General features: G+C 43.7%; 1 protein-coding gene across 3 annotated transcripts in view; it reads right to left on the bottom strand.

Moving 5' to 3' along the window:
- The window catches only part of ARFGEF3 (ARFGEF family member 3), a 402,727-nt gene that overhangs the window by 101,810 nt on the left and 281,231 nt on the right, over positions 1 to 19,686 (bottom strand). For all 3 annotated transcript variants that reach the window (XM_069234334.1, XM_069234333.1, XM_069234332.1), the window contains one exon: positions 18,201 to 18,334. In XM_069234334.1, the coding sequence (XP_069090435.1) occupies positions 18,201 to 18,334 (134 nt within the window). The remainder of the gene's footprint in view (positions 1 to 18,200; positions 18,335 to 19,686) is intronic.

A 19,686-nucleotide genomic window follows, 5' to 3' on the forward strand; every position in this document is an offset into this window, starting at 1 on the left:
TGAAAAGGAATCTGCCTTTCCTGGAAAAGTCACTAAAAATTTACCACCAGAACATATATGCTAGTACTTTTTAGTCCGAGTACGCAAGCGCTTTGACCTGTTGTACGTTTTGTGGGCTTTTAACCACGCCCACCTCACGCCCATCACTTTCACTCGTTTGTGGGCTTGCCTTTCAATGATCTTTTGTTATCATCGGTAAATGCTTTACGTTTGTCCCTCCTTGGGGAGGTTTTGTTACCGCATTGCAGACTGCCCCTGTTATTTGGATAATTGCATGATTGCCGATATGTTTGACTGTGAGCGAACTTCTTTTTCCTTTTGTGTCTCTCCTTCGCACTCATGCTCCTGGCGGCCATAGCGCTTTGAATTGGCTCGCTTATGTCAACTGCTTTACTTTTAATTTTCAATTTATGTGGCACGAAAAGTCCAGTAAGGAATTTACAACGCCAATAGGTCTAATTGGAGCAAATGCAAGACCCATTGCATTGCAAATGCTTATTTATTTTCTCCCTGCTCTGAGGCTATTCCTAACCTGTGATGGTATAAGAAAAGGAAGTTAAATAAAAAGACAACAGAAGAAACGCTGCATCCGGAACCGTAAGTTAAGTAAAGAACCGTCTACTGATTATTATGTTGAATTTAAATAGTATGTATGTGTATGGAGATGGGTAGAAGTGCCTTCTGCAGTGAATATAGTGTACAGGACGCTGGTATAAACCCCAGAATGGCCTCTCAACATTTCATCCGTCTAAGATTGATAAAAAGATATCACTGATTTCACTAATATGTAAGACTGATCTGACTAATAGGAACAACTTGGTATTTAAATTGCTAAATTATCGCAACATTAGCTGTTGCAACAGCAACATATAACAAGTTACTATGCATTTATTTAATGAAAAAAAAAACAGAAAGATTTTACAGGAATTTAAGCCAACCAATACACCTGCCTGCAGTACAAAAAAGGCACTGGGCACAGGGCATGGCAAATGTCAGTTCAATTAAACCCAAACTTGCTGAAGCTATGTAAGCTTAGCTCCTTACACAGGAGCGACGTTGTCAGATCTCCGAAAGCCTTTGCTGATTTTTTGCGGGCTCGCCCCTGCATCTCCGTGGTGCTCACAGACCGAGAATCCTGGAACGGGGAGGATGGTGGACCGCGCAGCCCACCATGGAGAGCAGAAGACAACAGGCTCGCCCACAGCATCATTACTCCAGGTCTTGAGCGTCGTGCTAGTGGGTCCTCCAACTGCTGGGGTTTCTTGCTTGTGGGAAAGGCAGAGTTTACAAATTTGAGAATGGTGTCTCACAAGGTTCTCCGCGTGTTGAGACATGGAGGAATGGTATGCCATGCTGGTGCCTTCACACTGGAAACATGCTTTCCCAGTGAAGAAAAGTTAGGGCGAGGAAGCAGGAATACACCAGGCAAAGTACAAAACCGTAAAGCATCCTTCCATTTGTCTGTCTCGCTGCCCATCAGGTAAAACGTTGTAAATGTCCACGAAACACTGGGGTTGGCCAGAGAATGTGTGTACTTTATTTTGCAAATCTGCCCCTGTGTATATCTCAAAGCAGAGCTTGGTGGTATTGTTTTGTTTTGTATTGCACTGCATACACTACACACTTGCATTTGTATAGCGCTTACAAGCACTATGTGGGGCAATGAAGTGCTTAACCCACCGATAATAAGCTACACTCTGTAGGATGTGTGGTTAGAAGGGTGCTTTTTGTGTTGCCATTTTTTTTTTTAACCTATGTGGGAAGTGTTTTCATGTTATGCACGGCGACCACCGAGGTGCATTTATTGTGTTATGGGACACAGTGCCTGGTACAGGGTGAGGGAAAGTGATAGACATGCAAATTATAATGGTAACAGGAACTAAAACATATAGGCAGCTGCACAGCACCGAGGAGTGGGATGCTTAGTGTGGGTGCACCGAATAAGAGGGGCCGCAGGATGTGTGCGGTGAAAAAGAGGGGATAATCAGAGAAGACCCAGTAATCCACAGAAAACATACGTGTGGCTGACGTGGTGCTGAATAAGTATAAGAATGTCAAAAGAGTAAGAATTGAAATTGGTGACATAAGCAGCAGGCATGCATTTTTTAGGGTGGTGATACTGCCTACAGCTGAACGAATGCAGCCCATGAACGAGGAGGAACCAGGAAAAGCAATCAGGGTTAAAAACCTCACCAGAAATTACACAACATTTAAAAGGCTCAGATACCACCTAATCATGCTAGAGCAAGGGAAACCAAAATTATGAGCTGGTGTTCATACCCCTCTCGCCCCCCCCCTCCCCCCCTTACACTCGAGCCCCTAAAAGTGAGCAAGCACTGGCCAGGGCAACCCTTTAGGGTCATAGCTCAGACCCTGGGCAGACAGGCATACTGCACATGCTAGCGGGAGACAACGGCTTGGTCAGTTACTGCCCTGAGAGCACAACTGCGGATCGGCCTGCTTCATGTTACCCTTCCATCCTCACCCCTTTATGCATATATTATACTCTTCTGAGATCCCACAGCCCCTTGTTCTTTTTACTTTACATAAGGAGGCATCCTTCTGGTATAAGCCAAAAGAGAATCGCCATGTACAGAAAGGGTGCAAAGACGTACACCAATGGATATCTGAATAAAGCCAAAAATACACGCCACGCACCCTTTCCAGACACTTAAGCTAAGTGCTGCGCGTTGTGTGGGGCAAAACCTCTTGATTCCTACTCTGAGCGGGTATCTTTAGCCAGAATTTTCAACCATTAACTGATATTCAAAGATGCGTGGACTGCTTGCTGTATTAGACTCTGGGGACATCTTCTGGCAGAATGCGAGAACTGCAGCTCATTCCGTTAGCTTTCTGAACAAATTTTAAAGCACATCATTTCAAAAGCTTTGTTCAAACAGAATTGTTTCAGGATTTTAACGCGGAAAGCATTTGGATGTTCAGCATGTTAACTTTGTATTGTTCAGGTGCTAAGGGTCCGATGTTTGGTATGAATGCGATTTATTTTGGGACGCCATGCAGCACACTACGTATCATTTTTGCACTTGCTTTGAGTAGTATTTTTGTAAAGGGGTAACACGGTGTGGTGTACTTGCAATTTTCATCACAGGGTTGCAATTATAAAAAGACTGAAGACCGGTAGATGCGTTTACTGTAGAGGTCAGTGTCTAACCTGCACAAAAGGATCCTATATAAATATTACAGCTTATCACTATACCATACCTGATGCAAAATTATTTATGCTACTTGCAGGCCTCGGTATCCATCTCAGCTACGGTTGCTCAGTGGGTTGATATCCTTGTTGAAGACTTAAACGTTGAAAGATTTTTTGGTAAGCAGACTCGCCTTCTACAGGGGTCTTTGGGAAAGCTGCAGATGACAATTTCCAGTCATACTGCGATAGTTCTGGAGGTTTGTGTGCCTCCGAATACACCTATTTCCAGCAGCAAGAGGAACTCAACCTATTGCACATGCACAATCGATAGACGGAGTGTCACTGAGTATGGTAATAACCTCGAAAATGAAAAAGGTTAGGTGACAATTTAATGTGTGGTGTGGGATTTATAAACAGTATGTTTTAGTGTCTTGGAGCGGGAAATGATTCAGTAAGTTAACGCATCCGATCTGCTACTCAGATCTGCGTGCAAACTGCAGCTCACAAGTCACGATCCAGCTAAAGTGAGCACCATTAAGGCAAATTCCAGTAAACAGAGAGAAATCAAGATAGCCCGAAACTTTAAAAGATCAGAATGGCCGGGGGAAGGTGCCTCTTGCCTTTGAGTATTGCGAGTTAAACCACACACACACAAGCGACACAAGGCGCTGGAGGAGGGGTGTGGGGGGGCCTCATCTGAAGAACCAAGTCTTGAGGTTCTTCCTGAAGATGGGCAGGTTGTTCTAGCTCCTAGCTGTGAGGTAGGTGAAAGATCTTCCTCTGGCGGTGGTTTTCCGTACGCATGGGAAGGTGGCTAGTGCCTGCTGGGCTGAGTGGAGGGGTCTGGCGGGATTATGGAAGGAGATGCGATGGCTCACGTAGGTTGGTCCGATGTTGTGAATGGCCTTGTAGGAGTGGTGAGTAGTTTGAAGATGATTCGCTTCTTCACTGGGATGCAATGGAGGAATGGAGGGTCCTCAGGTGTTGGGAGATGTGTTCCTGGTGGGGGAGGTTCAGGACAAGTCTGGCAGCGGCGTTTTGGATGGGTTGCAGTTTCCTGATGTTTTTTGTTGTGGTGCCAGTGTAGAGTGCGTTGCATTAGTCAAGCTTGCTTGTGACTAAGGTGTGGGTGACTGTCTTGCGGCAGTCAACCGGGAACCATTTGAAGATTTTATGGAGTTGGCAGAGGGTGTGCCAGCAGGAAGAGGTGACTGCGCTTATCTGTCAGGTCATTGATAGGGAGGCGTTGAGGATGATCCCTAGGTTGCTGGCATGGTCAGTCGGAGAAGGCGGGCGCTGAGTGATGTGGGCCACCAGGAGTCGTCGCAGGTTGAAGTGGAGTTTCCGAAGATGATGAGCTCAGTCTTGTCTGAATTGAGCTTGAGGCAGCTCTCTGTCATCCAGGTTGCGACAGCTTCCATCCCTGTGTGGAAGTTTCTATTAGCTTTTTCCGGGTCCTCAGGGAGGGATATGATGAGTTGTGTGTCATCGGCATATGACACGATGTCCATTCCGTGGCCTCTGACGATGGCTGCAAGCGGAGCCATGTAGATGTTGAAGAGTGTTGGGCTCGGGTAGGATCCCTGAGGGACTCCGCAGCTGACTTCTGTTAATTTGGATATGAAGGGTGGAAGCCTGACTCTGTGTTCTCTCGGAGAGGAAGGAGTGAATCCATTGCAAGGCTTTTCTGCGGATTCCTGCATCGTGGAGTCTAGTGCATAAGGTGCTGTGGGAGACAGTGTCAAGGGCTGCTGAGAGGTCGAGGAATATGAGTGCTGCAGTGTGACCACGGTCAAGTAGTGTGCGGATGTTATCAGTGGCTGCAAGAAGAGCTGTCTCCATGCTGTGGTTGCTGCGGAATCCAGACTGAGAGGTGCCCAGCAAGTTGCTGTCTTCGATGAATTGTCGCAGCTGTGAGTTGATAGCTTTTTCCTGTACTTTGGCCAGGCAGGGTAATAGTGAGAAAGGCCGGAAATTCTTACCTCCGACGAGTCGGCTGTGGGTTTCATCAGGAGGGGGCGGACTTGGGCGTGTTTCCAGTCTTTGGGGAAGGTGGTTGTGTTGATAGAGCAGTTCACCGTCTTGTGGAGCTTGGGGCGATGGATGCGCTGGCTCCGTTGTAGATGAGGTGGGGAGAGGGGTCTGTGGGAGCTCTAGAATAAGTGCTGTTCATTCACGCTTTCAGTCTCTTCTGTGTTGAGAGTGGACCAGCCCTGGATGTATTGGGCAGGTTCTAGGGGGCTGGAGCGGTCGTAGGTTCTGATGCTGGATGGGTTCCCTGGGAGGAAGCAGTCATAAATGTCCTTAATCTTGCGGTGGAAGAAAGCAGCCAATTTGTCGCAGAGGTCCTGCGATGGGGGGATGTTGGTGGCTTCGGCGGGTTGATTGGTGAATTTGTTGATTACCATGAAGAGTCCTTTCGTATTGTGTGTGGAGGAGTTGATGCATTCATGGAGTGTGGGTTTTTTGCATTCTAGAAGCAACAGTGGCGGGTGGCTGTGGCTGCACTTACACTGAAAGGGCTGTGGAAAGCAAAGGGCAGAAGAGGCAGAGAGTTTCTGAGGAAAGAAGGAAGTGTTGATGGCACAATTGGGTGGAGGAAGCAGAGGGAATACTGAAGGACAAGAAAATGAGGGTGCAGAAGAGGAGGTGGAGGGATGCACGAGTATAGAGAAAAGGGTAGGAGGAGAAGGAGTGCAAAAGGCAATATGGGGTCTGAGAGAAGCAGAGGGGTCAGAGATGATGCTGAAGAGTAAAGGAGCAGAGGGATACAGAGGGGCACACTCTGTCCACCCAGGCTCTGGAAGAGGCCTTACTGTAACCGACTGCTGGCTATTGCCTATGGCTGCAGGCCTGGACCCGGAGATCAGGAAAAACCTGGTCTTGGGCTGCAACAAACTGATCCCATCATTTACAGTTCTTGGAACCCCATGGGAAAGGTGATTATTACCTCCTCGTCCGCTTCCTCATTTCAGTCATTACTCCAATGAGGTGAGTGCGCCTCCGTAAATAGGCCCTCTGTGGCCTTCTCTTTTATCATAAATAAAAACTCCTCTTAACCCTCCTATAGATGGAATAAAAGAACCACCCATTCAGAAGACAGCCAGTTTGTTGTATATGCTGTTGGTCTGGGTTTTGTAAATCTTTTTTTCTGTTTATTATTTTTCCTTTTTTCTTTAGAAAAATCACTCTAGTGTCATGCAGTCTGCTACATCGTTGACTGTTTATCCCAAGAACCTTGCAATGCTTGGTTTGAGGAGATGTGCAGGTTTTAGAGCAGAGTTTCCACCTTGTGGAAGCCAGGAGCTAGCGAAAATACTTGGTGCTTCTGTGGTGCACTCTGCGCACTGTGGGGCTGGTGTGCTCTGTGGTAGGTGAACATGTCGAACATGGGGGGGAAGGGGTAGTGCTTCACGTTTGATGAAGAGAATGGCACTCCTGGCGCCCTAGAAAGAAGCACTCGGGCAACCAGAGTTCTGATGGTGTGACAGTAAGGTGGTAAGGATGCAGTTTAAGCCTAAAGTTAAACTATTGTATAGAGATCTGGAGGGCATGGGTTCATGCCTGGACATTGGTATGTTCAAGCTATGTAAAAAGGGGAAGAGAGGATTACCGGTCCAGCACATGCCCTCCCATACAAAGTACTCATGTTATAATGTGTGCAGTTCCGAAAGATGGTTCAAGCTATCCATTGTGATAGGCTGGACATAGACAGGTCACTGACATGTTCTTCTGCCTGACCATCTGCTTATTCACAATTACTTATTGGAAAAAAAACATGGAAGTTCAGTCTTGGTGACAAATGAGAAGACTTATAATGACAGTAATCTCTTGTTGATTTAAGGAGCTCTTGTAGCATTTTATTATGATCAACAACAATGGAGGGTAAGAGGTATTCCAAGCAAGGACATACAGAATATTTTTTCAGGTGAGGGAGAGGAAAGTGGTAGGAGCTTGAAAAGATGATCTTTTTCCTCTTGTGTTCCATCAGTGGATCCAGCTCATGTACTATATAATGCGGACATTCAGATCATTGTTCATGATGCTGTCACAAGAGTCTGGCAGATGAAAAAGAGATGAGGCAAGAGCTGAGGCAACATCATAGAAGGGATGATCCTTCCTCTGCGTCCCATTCGAGATCATCAGAGAAAGCAGGTCCATCCAGTCAAGGCAAATATGTGCACGGAGAAGAGATTGCACAGATCCCGGACCATTTAACAGGAAAACTGGGCTCCCCATCAGAATTACAAGAAGATTCTTCCACTCTGCTTCACCCACTGTGCGCCAAACATTCAGGATCTGTTTTGTCCTTCCATTGGACTATTCAGTCTCTTCTTCAGAAAATGGAGGTCCCTGGATCATTTATATGTACCCAGAGTCATGCACAATATACATGCACTAAAAGTTGCAGACAATGCCCTGCTTCGTATACTGAAGACTAACTTTCTAATAGGTACTCTAGCTGGAAGACCAGAACATATGTCAATTATAACAACTGTACACAAGCATATGCAGTGGACAGACACATACAAAGATTCTGAAGCAAGGATATGCAGACAAAGACATGGCAATAAGAGCAGAAACGTGTGCAGCCTACATGATCCAGCTTCTGGTTAAGGAATTTGATATGCTGGCTGCAGACAAGTTGGCAATACTAAAATGTCAGCCCGTTAAAAAAAGTCCCTTTTCTTGAGTGACACTCTTTGGAGACCAGCTGGAACAAATGGTGACGTAAGCTTTTAAGGACAGAATGCATGCTCTTTCTTAAGTAGGTAAGGGATATTCCAGGAAACTTTATTAACATCTAGAAAGAAGCAAGTTCAGCCTGTTAAATCAGTAAAGAAACTTACCTTAGTTCATCATCCTGCTGACCAGAAATCTAAGCATGCCTGACTGTTGAGGTGCAGTGGTACACCAGGGACCAGAGGAAGATTTTATCTAAGGCTTTTTGTAAACATGGAGGACCAAGATTTCAGATCAACGGGTGCGTCAGATCATTCAAAAAGGTTTTACTGTAGACTTTGCATCCAGATCTCCAGATCAGGGATTCATCCCTACTCCCGTCCCAGGGTGCAGGATCAAGGAGGAGGCTCTGATGGCAGAAATCAAAGGATGGGTAAAGAAAAGGCCAGTGGGCCAGTTCTGCCCTATGAGAGGAATCAATAAGTATGCTCAGGCCTCATTCTAGTGGAAATGTATCAGGAAATCAGGAGGTTTTCATCCAGTCCGAGACCTGAAAGAGTTAATTAATGGGTCTTTACAGCTCATTTAAAAATGGACTGCCTCCAGGAAATTAGTCCCTTGATTCAGCTATGAGAATTCTTAGCATACTTGCATATTCCAGTGCACAAGAATAATCAGAGATTCTGCAGGTTTGCAGTAATGGGTCAACACTTTCAATTATGTGTCCTTCCATTGGGTTTGAAATCAGTACACAACATTGATGCTCTACTGGTGGCCTTCTGGCGCAATCAAGTATTCCAATTCATCTTTACTTAGCTGATTGGTCAATTAAATCTGCATCATAGTTTAAAGTGAAAAATGAGCATTCTCTTTCTGCTGCAGTTCCACTGTTTCCTGATAAACTGGGAGAAACAGAAGCTCAAACCAGCACACGACAAGGAATTTGTTGTGGCTATCTTTAACACAGACAAAGCTGTGGTAGTTCTTCTAGATCACAGAGTGGACAAATATCGTATCTCATTGATATCTCTCATCGATCAATTCTGCTCCAAAGGAGGCCCTTGTTGCAAATTCAGAAAACTATAGCAGTAACTCTGACAGTGCTTAATTGGATTCAAGCTAGCCTGGCTGATGAGGGGTCATACTCCGAAACCAGACCCAGGATGCCTGTTTCCAGTCCAGGGAAGACCTGGCTCTTCGGGCTAGACAGTTCTCATGGGGAGCAGGGTCAAGACTGATTTGCATGTGGCTGTGTCCAAACTGGGGTGGCATGGTGAGCAATAGAACAATAGATTTAACCCAGATCGGTGACTGGAGGTGATTGTTTAAAAAGTTTCAGCACTCCTTCCCTTGTCCTTTTCTGTTGCTAAAGTCACCCTAAGTGGCCAGGGTATACTAAGACGTGAGTCCCTTGCTCACTGTACCACTGGATTCAAGCTAGCCTGGCTGATGAGGAGTTATACCCCGACACAAGTCCCAGGACGCTTGTTTCTGGTCTAGGAAAGACCTGGCCTAGCAGTTCGGGCTGGACTGTTCCCATGGGGAGCAGGGTCAAGACTGATTTGCATATGGCTGGGTCCAAACTGGGGTGGCACGGAGAGTAAAAGAACAATGGATTCAACCCAGATCTGTGACTGGGGGTGAGTGTTTGAAAAGTTTCAGGACTCTGGCCATCATCCTTTCGTAGTGCTTAATTTGTGCCAGTGGTTTCCATTTCTCAACACTGGCACCTTATTGTCAACACTGGCACTTATGAAAATACACAATAGATGGAATGGTGCATCCAATTATTAAAAAGTCCTGTATCTCGAGTATAATGCAGTTGTATGATAGTTGATTAATTTACTCCATTAAGACATGACAACAACAGCTATTGTGTGTTGTGTATTTTCATTCACTTCACCTTCTGCTATGGCATCAATACCAATCAACGGCTGGTGCTGAGGAACGAGTGCACCAAAAATATACTTTTGGAACTTTGTGGGAGGCGCAGTTTGGAGTTCCGCCATTGTCCTCCGTTTCTTTCTTTAAACACTGACACTTATGATAGCCTGATACATGGTGGCATTGTTTGTCTAATTTTCTGATGAGCAAAGCAACAATCGTTTAATAATTCAATGTACATTAAAATGCCTTATACGTGCCACTCCAAGCTATAAGAATAGCACAGGCGGCAGGTATTGGTACTTTTAATGTATATCAAAAGTCTGAACTGTCGCAATTGTAAGAAGGTGATGGTTAGTTTAGTTGGTACTGTCAATGGCAGTGCTGCCAGGTGAAATGGGTGATTCAAGCTGCAGTGGCCTTCGACAAGTACCCAAGCACTTATGTTTTTTTGTTGTTGTTTTTTTTCAAACTAAGCACTGGATGGCAGAGCCTTGGGTCAGATTATGTTTGATGGTAGTGCCTTGGGTCATAATCTTTTGCAAACTCCTCTGGTTTGTTATGTACTATCAGCCTAGAGACAAGTTCCAAGAATGGATCAGCATGTCTTCTTGGATTCAGAAGAAGTGGTATTGGTATTTGCATCCCATACACTTCACAAGGGGAACCTCTCTGATCAGCAGTTCCACCAGATGCAAGCGGTTATGGGGGGAGAGTCACTCTAAAGGAATAATCATTGCCAGTCTGTTGGGCTCTACAAATTCAAAAGGTGATCACGAAAGCCCTTCTGGGCTGTACTTCTCAACTTCAGAATGCATCACTACTGATCTAGATGGACAATATGACAACAAAACCATACATCAAAAAGCAGGTAAACATACTCAGAAGGCTTATGGGACATTGCAGCACAGATCTGTCAATGGGAAAATACACCATCTTTCTTTGACAGCGATTCACATCAGGGGTTTGGAGAAAGTGTCAGCAGCAGAAACAGACTGAGCAAAATATTTGTATAATGTCTCAATTATAGTCTGAATCCACACATTTTAGGGAAATCTACAAGAAATGGAGAGCACAAAAGATTAATTTATGTGCCAGTCAAGAGAATTCCCTAACCCCACTATTTTCCAGAGAGATGACGTAGGCTATGGCAAACAATGAGCTATATTATCCTTGGCCTGCTAATCTTTTCTATAGTATTTCTCTTTCTACCCTATTATCAAGGATCTGGTGGCAATCAAGAGGTGAAGGCTAATCAGGTTCTGATTATTTCAGCTTGGCCCTGCTCACCCCCAGTTTTTTTCTTCTTTGACGGGCCGTAATTGGTAATTCCAATGCTGCCATCCCCTTTGATATATCCAATTTGTGCAACACAAAAGGATGATGGACGGAGTGCTGAGCAATGCAAACACTCACCCCCAGACACAGATCTGGGTTTAATTCATCGTTCTTTTGCTCACCATGCCATCCCAGTTTGGACCCAGGCATATGCAAATCAGTCTTGACCCTGTTCCTCATGGGAACAGTCCAGCCCGAACTGCCAAGCCAGGTCCTCACTGGACCGGAACAAGCATCCTGGGACCGGTTTCAGGGTTTCACCCTTCATCAGCCAGGCTAGCTTGAATCCAGTGGCACAGTGAGCAAGGGACCCACATCTGGGCATACCCTTCCCACTTACGGCAACTTTACCAACACAAAAGGATGATGGACGGAGTGCTGAACAATGCAAACACTCACCCCCAGGCACAGATCTGGGTTTAATGTATCATTCTTTTTCTCACCATGCCAGCCCAGTTTGGACCCAGCCATATGCAAATCAGTCGTGACCCTGTTCCTCATTGAAACAGTCCAGCCCAAACTGCCAAGCCAGGTCCTCAGTGGACCGGAAACAAGCATCCTGGGACCGGTTTCAGGGTTTCACCCTTCATCAGCCAAGCTAGCTTGAGTCCAGTGGCACAGTGAGCAAGCGACCCATGTCTGGGCATACCCTTCCCACTTAGGGCAACTTTAGCAATATCCAATTTGTCCCATACTAAACGGGTAGCATCTACAATTGTCGGCAATGAGACTGAAAGAGTAGGATTTCAGAATAGGGGTGTGCTCTGAAAATTAGCAATTGCTGTTCAGGTTTCCAAAAGACATTCTAGCCTGAGTGCTTATTCACGCCATTGCTTTTCCTCTGAAGATGGTGTAGGGATTAAGGGGTCCATCCTATTTTAGGCCAAGAGGTTAATATTTGTTTGTTTTTGCAGGAGGGGTCTGAACTGGGCTACCCTTCACCTTCAATTGGCAGCAATCAAGACTTTTGGTGAACCCTGGGAGATGTTGAAGGTTTTGAGCCTTATGCTTTAAGACTGTTTAAGTACCTCAGCCTCCTATTAGGGTAATAGTGCCTTGATGGGATTTGCCTTTGAACTTAAGAGCTGTGCAGACGGATTTCGTTCATCTTCAGGTTTTGACATGTATGGTGTTTTTTCTAATAGCAATCACATCGGTTAGGTTAGATACGAAACCCTTTACTCCAGGTTTCAATAAGTGGGTATATTGCAATATTTTAGCAGCCTAATCAGAAGAATATTTGCCCTGTCCTAATAGGTTTCATGGTCTTTCCCCTAGAAGCACTTATGCTTCCTGGAGAGGAATTGAGGGGCATCTTTGCTGTAAATTTGCAGAGCTGCCACTTGGACAATTCCATTTTTGTAATCATCATTGCCTGATGATCGAGTTATGACGATTCTGGTACCAGAGTTCTTTCAGCTGTGCTATAGTTGACATATATTATTCTGGCCATTGCATTTTTTTAAGCATCTTTATTGACATTTTCAGATATTATCACTGGACATTAATATGGATGGCACATAAACAACACAATCAACATTACTCACGGGTTCAAGGCTTCTTCTCCACATATCTACTTTTCTTTACTTCAGCCTGCATTTGACTCTAGGAGGCTGCCATCCTATCTACTACTAGATGCTACGTTTGTGTTGTTCCTTTCCCTGTAAGCTCTTGTCTAGCCTTGAGTAAACAAAACCCCAACCTATACCCCATGGGAGTTCAGTTGTGAGTCTCTCCAATACTGCATTTCTTCTATTTAACAATGACTTATATGACTTAAGCCTTTATTACCCACTTATTGTAGGCCATCACTATCATATTCAATCCTGGTCATTGCATCTTGATTAATATTTCTCGTGTGTTGTATCAAGTTTATTTTGTGGTATAATGTTTGGTCTGCATTCTCTGTTTTAGCTTGGATTTCTAATCAACTTAATGGTTATTCCATGTTTCAGTTATTAAAAACCACTCTCCCTCCTGTGTGGTGCACAAGAGAAAGGGCATGTCAGGAGCCTGCAGACTTATCATGGTATCTTCTGGTATATGACGCTTTTATTTCACCTGTCGAAGGTTGGGCAGGAGTTTTCTTAGCTATGAAGAGAGAGAGATGCAGCAAATGGAGTGTCTGTGTATGGAGGTAGACTCACCTCACAGAATTAATGACTAGACCAAGGAAGAATGGACTAAGAGTAATGAATGAACTGGTAATTTAAACATTCAATGCAGTGTGGGAAATCAGACCGCATCTTAGAGTTCTAAGTCTAACATAATGCTTGAAGGGAGTGTTAAATCTTAGCATTCTATTTCTGACACAATACATGATGGGATTGTCACTGTAATATATTACTGTGAATGTTGACCACCTTTACCCGAGTGCATGAGAGTTGAGAGGAGAAGCAGGGACAGGATTCTCCAAGGGTATAATGTATTAATGTAACAGGCTTCTATGGGCAGCATGATTAGCATGCAATGTGTGTGTGTGTTTAAATCTCCCTAATGTAGGGTTTCTCAATAGGCCAGGACGGAGTGAGTGGTGTGCTCTATTTTGCATCTTTTTTTGATAAGCACACTACTATGTACTTGGGCGGTAAGTGAGGGGCACTGCTATCAAACCGGTGGAGAGAGTGTATTTGAACCTGGCCCACCTCTTTTCACCTGACTCAGTGTGAGTCTGGTCCTCAAGTTTGTTTCTGCAGTCATATCTTTGGAATGGCAGAATATGTGAGGGGCCACCTAGGGCAACAGGGGCTATGAGACTAGAAGGGCACCGGTCTGTTTCTCCCAGGCTAGTGACAGGAAAACCCCATCCCACGTTACCGCTAGGCTCCTGTCATCCAATTGTGCCAGGATAAGTGGCTTGGCTGTGAATGCTCTCTGAGCATTCGGAGTGGGGAGGAGGGTACTGGTCAGTCCCACCTCGCCCCTCAAAGCCCAGCTACAGTTGATTCTGACCGACTCCCTCATAGCCTGGTGAATGTCAGTTGCTGTCAGAGTGAGCTCTCTGACTGACAATGGGCTGAGGCAAGGATTTGAAAGTACTTAGTTTAAGACTAGCTTAAGTTAAAAAACATTAACAAATCACCTGAAATTTTGGAAGTAAAGTTATTTCCATTTTAGTTAAAAAGAGCACACTCATGTAATTTATCAATATGTTTTGTTAACAATTCTTATACTACAGTTTTTGCAAAAAATATCAGACGACAAAACCAACCAGACAGCAGCTCTCTAAAACGTGTATCTACAAGAGCACAGAAACCCATCTTCAGTTCAATTGCTTTCCACACAGGTGTTGAGCAGGAAGCATTCAAAGGTCAATTTATTGACAGTCATTTGCTTTGTAAACCCCTTTAATATAACACGCCATTGATCTTAATGCACTTACTCCCAAAAGGCAGAAAAAGCCTCAAAGCAGAAGGGGGCGTGATTACAGGTGCCCTGGATGGAGGGTGCTGTTTATCGCATCCATTAACAGAAGACTCCCCAGTGTTCAGAATGTATTTTCCACCAAGCCCTTTCTCAGATGGTCAAAGGACACTCTTTAAATGGACCTTATCTGGAAGTTCTACACAGCACTTCACTCCTTCACCCCTCAGTTTGAAAGGAGCCTTTCCTTTGACCCATATTGCAGCCAACCAGGAGTTCCGGATTCCAGCACTAGTGGCTGTTACTGCTTTGGATGTCTAGTGCTTCAACTCCCAGTGGTTTCCCATTCAATCATTCTTCATAAAAGCACAAGACACCCTGGAGAGACAAGTAGCAGACAGTGACCCTGTGGGAAAAAACACTCCTAATTCCCTACTTTTATTTCAGACTGTCCCCAATATATATTGGAACAAGCTGCACAGCAATGACTCTCTCCCAGATGTTTACTCTCAGTACCTTTTCATTAGGCTGAGGTTTGCTGTAAACCAATTCCAATGGTTGATTTAATCTGCAACAGTATAAATGCCAATATCCTGCAGACTTCAGCAAACAAAAATTGCTTCAGGGAAAAATAAGACTCATCTGGAGCACTAGTAGCTTTTAGCAGCAGAGGCCTAAACCACCGGTGCCCAACAGCTTCACAGGCACACACAGGAGACTGGAGAGCTACTTAGTGGCAAAAGCAAGAAGCTCCTTGGATCGGCTATGGTGGTGTGTGCAGTGCAGTGCTACATATGCTGCACTGGCATGATGACCAAAGACTGAAAAAGCTACTTGTCATAAGGAGTAGGCATGGAAAAGCCACTGTGAGGCATATCAGGACTTCCCCTCTTTACGCACAGTGCCTGCACGGGACACAAACTACAGTCTAACACAGGAACGCTGGCCACCCTACTCAGACAGGAAGGGCATGGAAAGATCAGACCAGGGGTTGAGAGGTTGATGGCCAGCAATGAGGCACAGTAATTGAGGGTTTCATGGATTGGCTGGGACTTGGCAGATAAACAATAAGTACTAAAGATGAGATTGTTCAAGTCTTGCTCCCTTCTTCCACAGCAATGCGTCGATTTGCACAAAGAGGATCATCAGGCGGTGCTTACGGCAATGTCCATGTATTGAAAACAGCCTTTACGGGAGAGCCGTCAGTGGCAAGAAAGAATACGATGACGCAACTTCTTATTTTGTGGCTCGTGTGTTGTCTTCTTCAAACATCACTGAAACAAGTGTGCACCAGATGACCACAGAACAAAGTGTGGCAAAGAGGGAGCAGCGCTTAATTTGAGCTGTGGTTTCTGGTGCGGGGCACCAGCACTTATTTTTGGGGGCGGGCACATAGTTTTCTGCATCAGATATTTACTGAGCACAAAATACACTAATGTGAAAGAGGGAGGAAGAGAAAGACGAAAAAGCGTCACAAAAGGAGAAAGCAGAAAGATGCAAGAGTGAGCTGAAGAGGTACAGAGTGACTGTAAATAGATTGAATAGGCCCGAGATGGATTTAGTATTACGCTGCCTCATTATTCTGTGCTTGTACATTTCATTGCAGCAGCTGCATGTTTCAGAGGAGATCTTTGGGCAGCAGCACGTTTTTATTTACAAACTAACCACTCGGAGGGAGGCTAGAGTGCAAGGAATCCCCATATAATGGAAATCAGGAGTAGACAGTTGTCCCCTGCCCCAGTATTAAAAATAAGAGATTAAACATTTCAAGGAAAAACAATGGTTTTTCGATATATATGATTTGTTTTCACCTAGATCTCAGGACGATAATAGACCAGTAGACCTCTTGTTATATTTGCCCATCAAAAACTCAACAATACCATCATACAGCAATACAACAATGATCCAGTCTAGAAGGTAAATCTGAACACATAAATGGCTGTCTATTTCCCTGCTGAACATAGCATGAAATTTCAAATCTGCCTGGGGCTGCTGAGACAAATATATTCAGCAGCACCACAGTTCTTGTGGGCAGTGAAACAAGATAACAAGAAAGCTTTTTATATTTACACTTGGCTATTCCTACTTGTTGAATCACAAGCTTGACTACCAAAAGTGTAGCAGGATCCCAAACGTTACCACATCTATGTTGATCACACTTGAAGAAAACATCAACCGTCAGATAGGATGCAGCAGAGATATGGCTGCTACTCCAGTGTCACAATGATAATCCATACATGACCATATTTTCATTATAATGTGTGAAGTTATAACCAGTTAATTGCAAAGTGGTGCACTGAAAACCTATATTGAGGTGCATTAGCTGTAGACTAGCTATCTAATATGATGCGGTAGAGCAACTTCAATTTTAGCATAATCATTCTTTGATTTCATATGCTACTTTATGATCTTAAGAAACAGATTTCATTGAAACGCTAATGAATTTCCATATAATGACTTAAATGTCATACACTAATGTTGACAAATGTAGTTCCCTGTTATACCCCTTATTATGATTTTGCAAGTTATTTCTTTTGCAAACATACTGTAACATTAATTTAGAACAAGACTTACTAATGAAAGATGATATGTTTAACAATATATGTGTTTTATTCCTATCTGAAAAATGTGCCACATTAATTTCATTTGTTTTAGTTCAATCATACGGATTTGCTAGGCCTCTAACTTTGCAGAAATGTGAGAAAGCTGTTTTTCTTTTGCTACTGTTTCATTTCTTTCAGACTTCGTTCCCACAGAATGTTAGCTTAAAAATAGATGTCCTATTGTGTTATGCATAGAAAGCCTGAAAAAGTAATCTTGAATCCAGTACAATTAGGAACTGTGGACATGGATGATATACAATTGATTCAAATCGTACAGGAGAGGAAGATGGGTGCCTTTCACATGTTGGTAATGGGAATCTTTTCTGAGGTTGGTGATGACTGCCCTTTGACGCTTTTGCTGGTGACTTCTGCATGGACTTTTTATGGACTCTAAGAGGTACAGACCTCAATGACCTTGTCCTTCAACCTTCCTACAATACTGATGGAGTAGGTTTAGATTTTGACCCTTGAAAAGACTCTTGACCAATTTTTTAAATGTGGACATTTTCCCTTTTTACTTACTTTTTGCCAACTTTAGTTAGTTACCTTTTGCCTCAGAAGTCATTTTTCCAAATTAGTTTTGTCCTTTATTTCCCGTGTACATTTTATCCTCAAATCTGATGGCCAAGCACATGTCAGGTAGCGACTTGTCCCTGTAGGGATTTCTCTTTAATTAACTTTGATGTACTTAATATTGTCTTCCTGTTAAGGAGGTCTGGTCAGCGTTTGTTCTCTGGCCACTAAGTAGTTCTCTTATTGTTATGCAACGCATTAATGGAGTGTTTAGTATGTTTAATGCTGATTAAGCTTTGAGTCTTTCAGCACCTGTACCTTTATAGCTTGATCTTAAGACTTGTCTAAATTAACTTGATCATTAGTTTGTAAGAAAACCCTTTAATTTTATTTCAGACTTGGGTTTTCCTTGTGTGGCCACATTGGTCATACTGTATATGTTAAATAGTATTTTTAATTGTAATGCCCATATCTTTTACCTCCAGCGGGGTGAAAAGATTTGTCGACCTCGTTTACAGCATGCCTGAAATGCTCCAGCAGATAAAACTCTATTTTGCCCCTATGTTGGGTTTCATTTTCATTCTTATTTTATAAGAGTCTTTGGTCAAGATGAATGTAGAAGATAAAGAAATATACATGGACCAAAGATGAGCTTATATTACCTGGCATTGTCAATGAGTAGTCAACGGTGTCTGTGACAGAGTGAAAGAGCTGTGACTGAGAAGCTTTCTTCAGCTGGTAAAGGAAACCTCCTAGTGCGGTCAGGTTCAGCTTGTCAGCAGCACCATCAAAGAGCCTGCCGTGGGGAAAAAAACAAATATCCATGAGTGCCTGAAGCAGAGGTATCCTGACACAATATTTAGTTTCACTCTAGGGCTCTTGTCTGCTCATCTTCAAACCGGATGAGCACAAGAACTGGATCAGATCAGATCTATGACATTGAGCGTGATGGTTCTGCTCGTGTCTAGCAGATCACACTTTCTCAGTTCCTTGTAAACATTTTATGCTGAAGCTTTATCCTATTCTCTTTGCTATTGAGCTCTGTATTTGGTCTTCTTCTTGCTTCACTGATTATTAATCCATTATCTAATTATTTTGTCATTCTGCTTTAAGCCACAAATCTTTTTTTTAATCTTCTTTTCCTTCTTCACTCAAAGCTCATACCTCTGTCTTCCTTTATGTAGAGGTGTTCTGAATGGCCTTTCATTTTTCCTACACTGGACCCTAAAACAGACTGAAATCCAGTTCTTTCCCGCCTCATCGTACTTCCACAACTCCTGAATTTCCCGTTACCCTTAACAACTGCCTTTCTCTCTGTCTGCTTGTAAACTAAGCGGTGCATTGGATCCTATACTTAATTTCTCTTTTAAAATTTTCTCTGAAACTAAAATCTGTTGATTTCAATTGGACAGCATTCAAAAAGTGCGATCTTTTTTTACTTTCTCACCTTTGAAATTGCTTCTTCATAATTAAGGGCCTGACTTAGATTTTGGCGGATGGGTTACTCCGTCACAAATGTGACCAATATCCCCTCTCCGGTACTACAGTCTCCATAGTCAATTATGGGATCATAATACAGCGGACAGGATATCCGTAGTGTTTGTGACTGAGTAATCCTCTCTGTCAAACGGACCACTGCCTACTCTGAAAAAACGAAACCAAATGGTTTCAACTCGTTTTCCTTTAAGGAAAACGGGCTGCAAAATAAAAAATAAAACTGCTTTATTTAAAAAGCAGTCACAGACATGGAGGTCTGCTGTCTTCAGCAGGCCACCATCCCTGTGAGTGCAGGGACTCGCTATGGGGTTGCAAAATGCGACCCACCTCATTAATATTAATGAGGTGGGTCTTTGTGACCCCATAGCGAATCGCAGACGGTGTCTGAGACACCGTTCTGCATCTGATTTTGCGAATCGGAAATTGCGAGTCGCGTCAACTCGCAATTTCCGATTCGCAAAATCGGAACTACCTACATATGGCCCTTAGTTCTTTCTCTTCTATGTTGATCTTCTCAAGCATGTTACTGCTCCATTACATAGCTTCTACAATTCTTCAATGACCTTCTCTCTTTTATCCTGCTCTTTTCTCCCTATCTCTCCTGGCCGCTTTGCTGTGCTCTTTACTTCTATGCTTTTTATTTTACTTTAT

Source organism: Pleurodeles waltl, chromosome 5, assembly GCF_031143425.1.
Source record: "Pleurodeles waltl isolate 20211129_DDA chromosome 5, aPleWal1.hap1.20221129, whole genome shotgun sequence".
In the NCBI taxonomy this organism is placed as follows: domain Eukaryota; kingdom Metazoa; phylum Chordata; class Amphibia; order Caudata; family Salamandridae; genus Pleurodeles; species Pleurodeles waltl.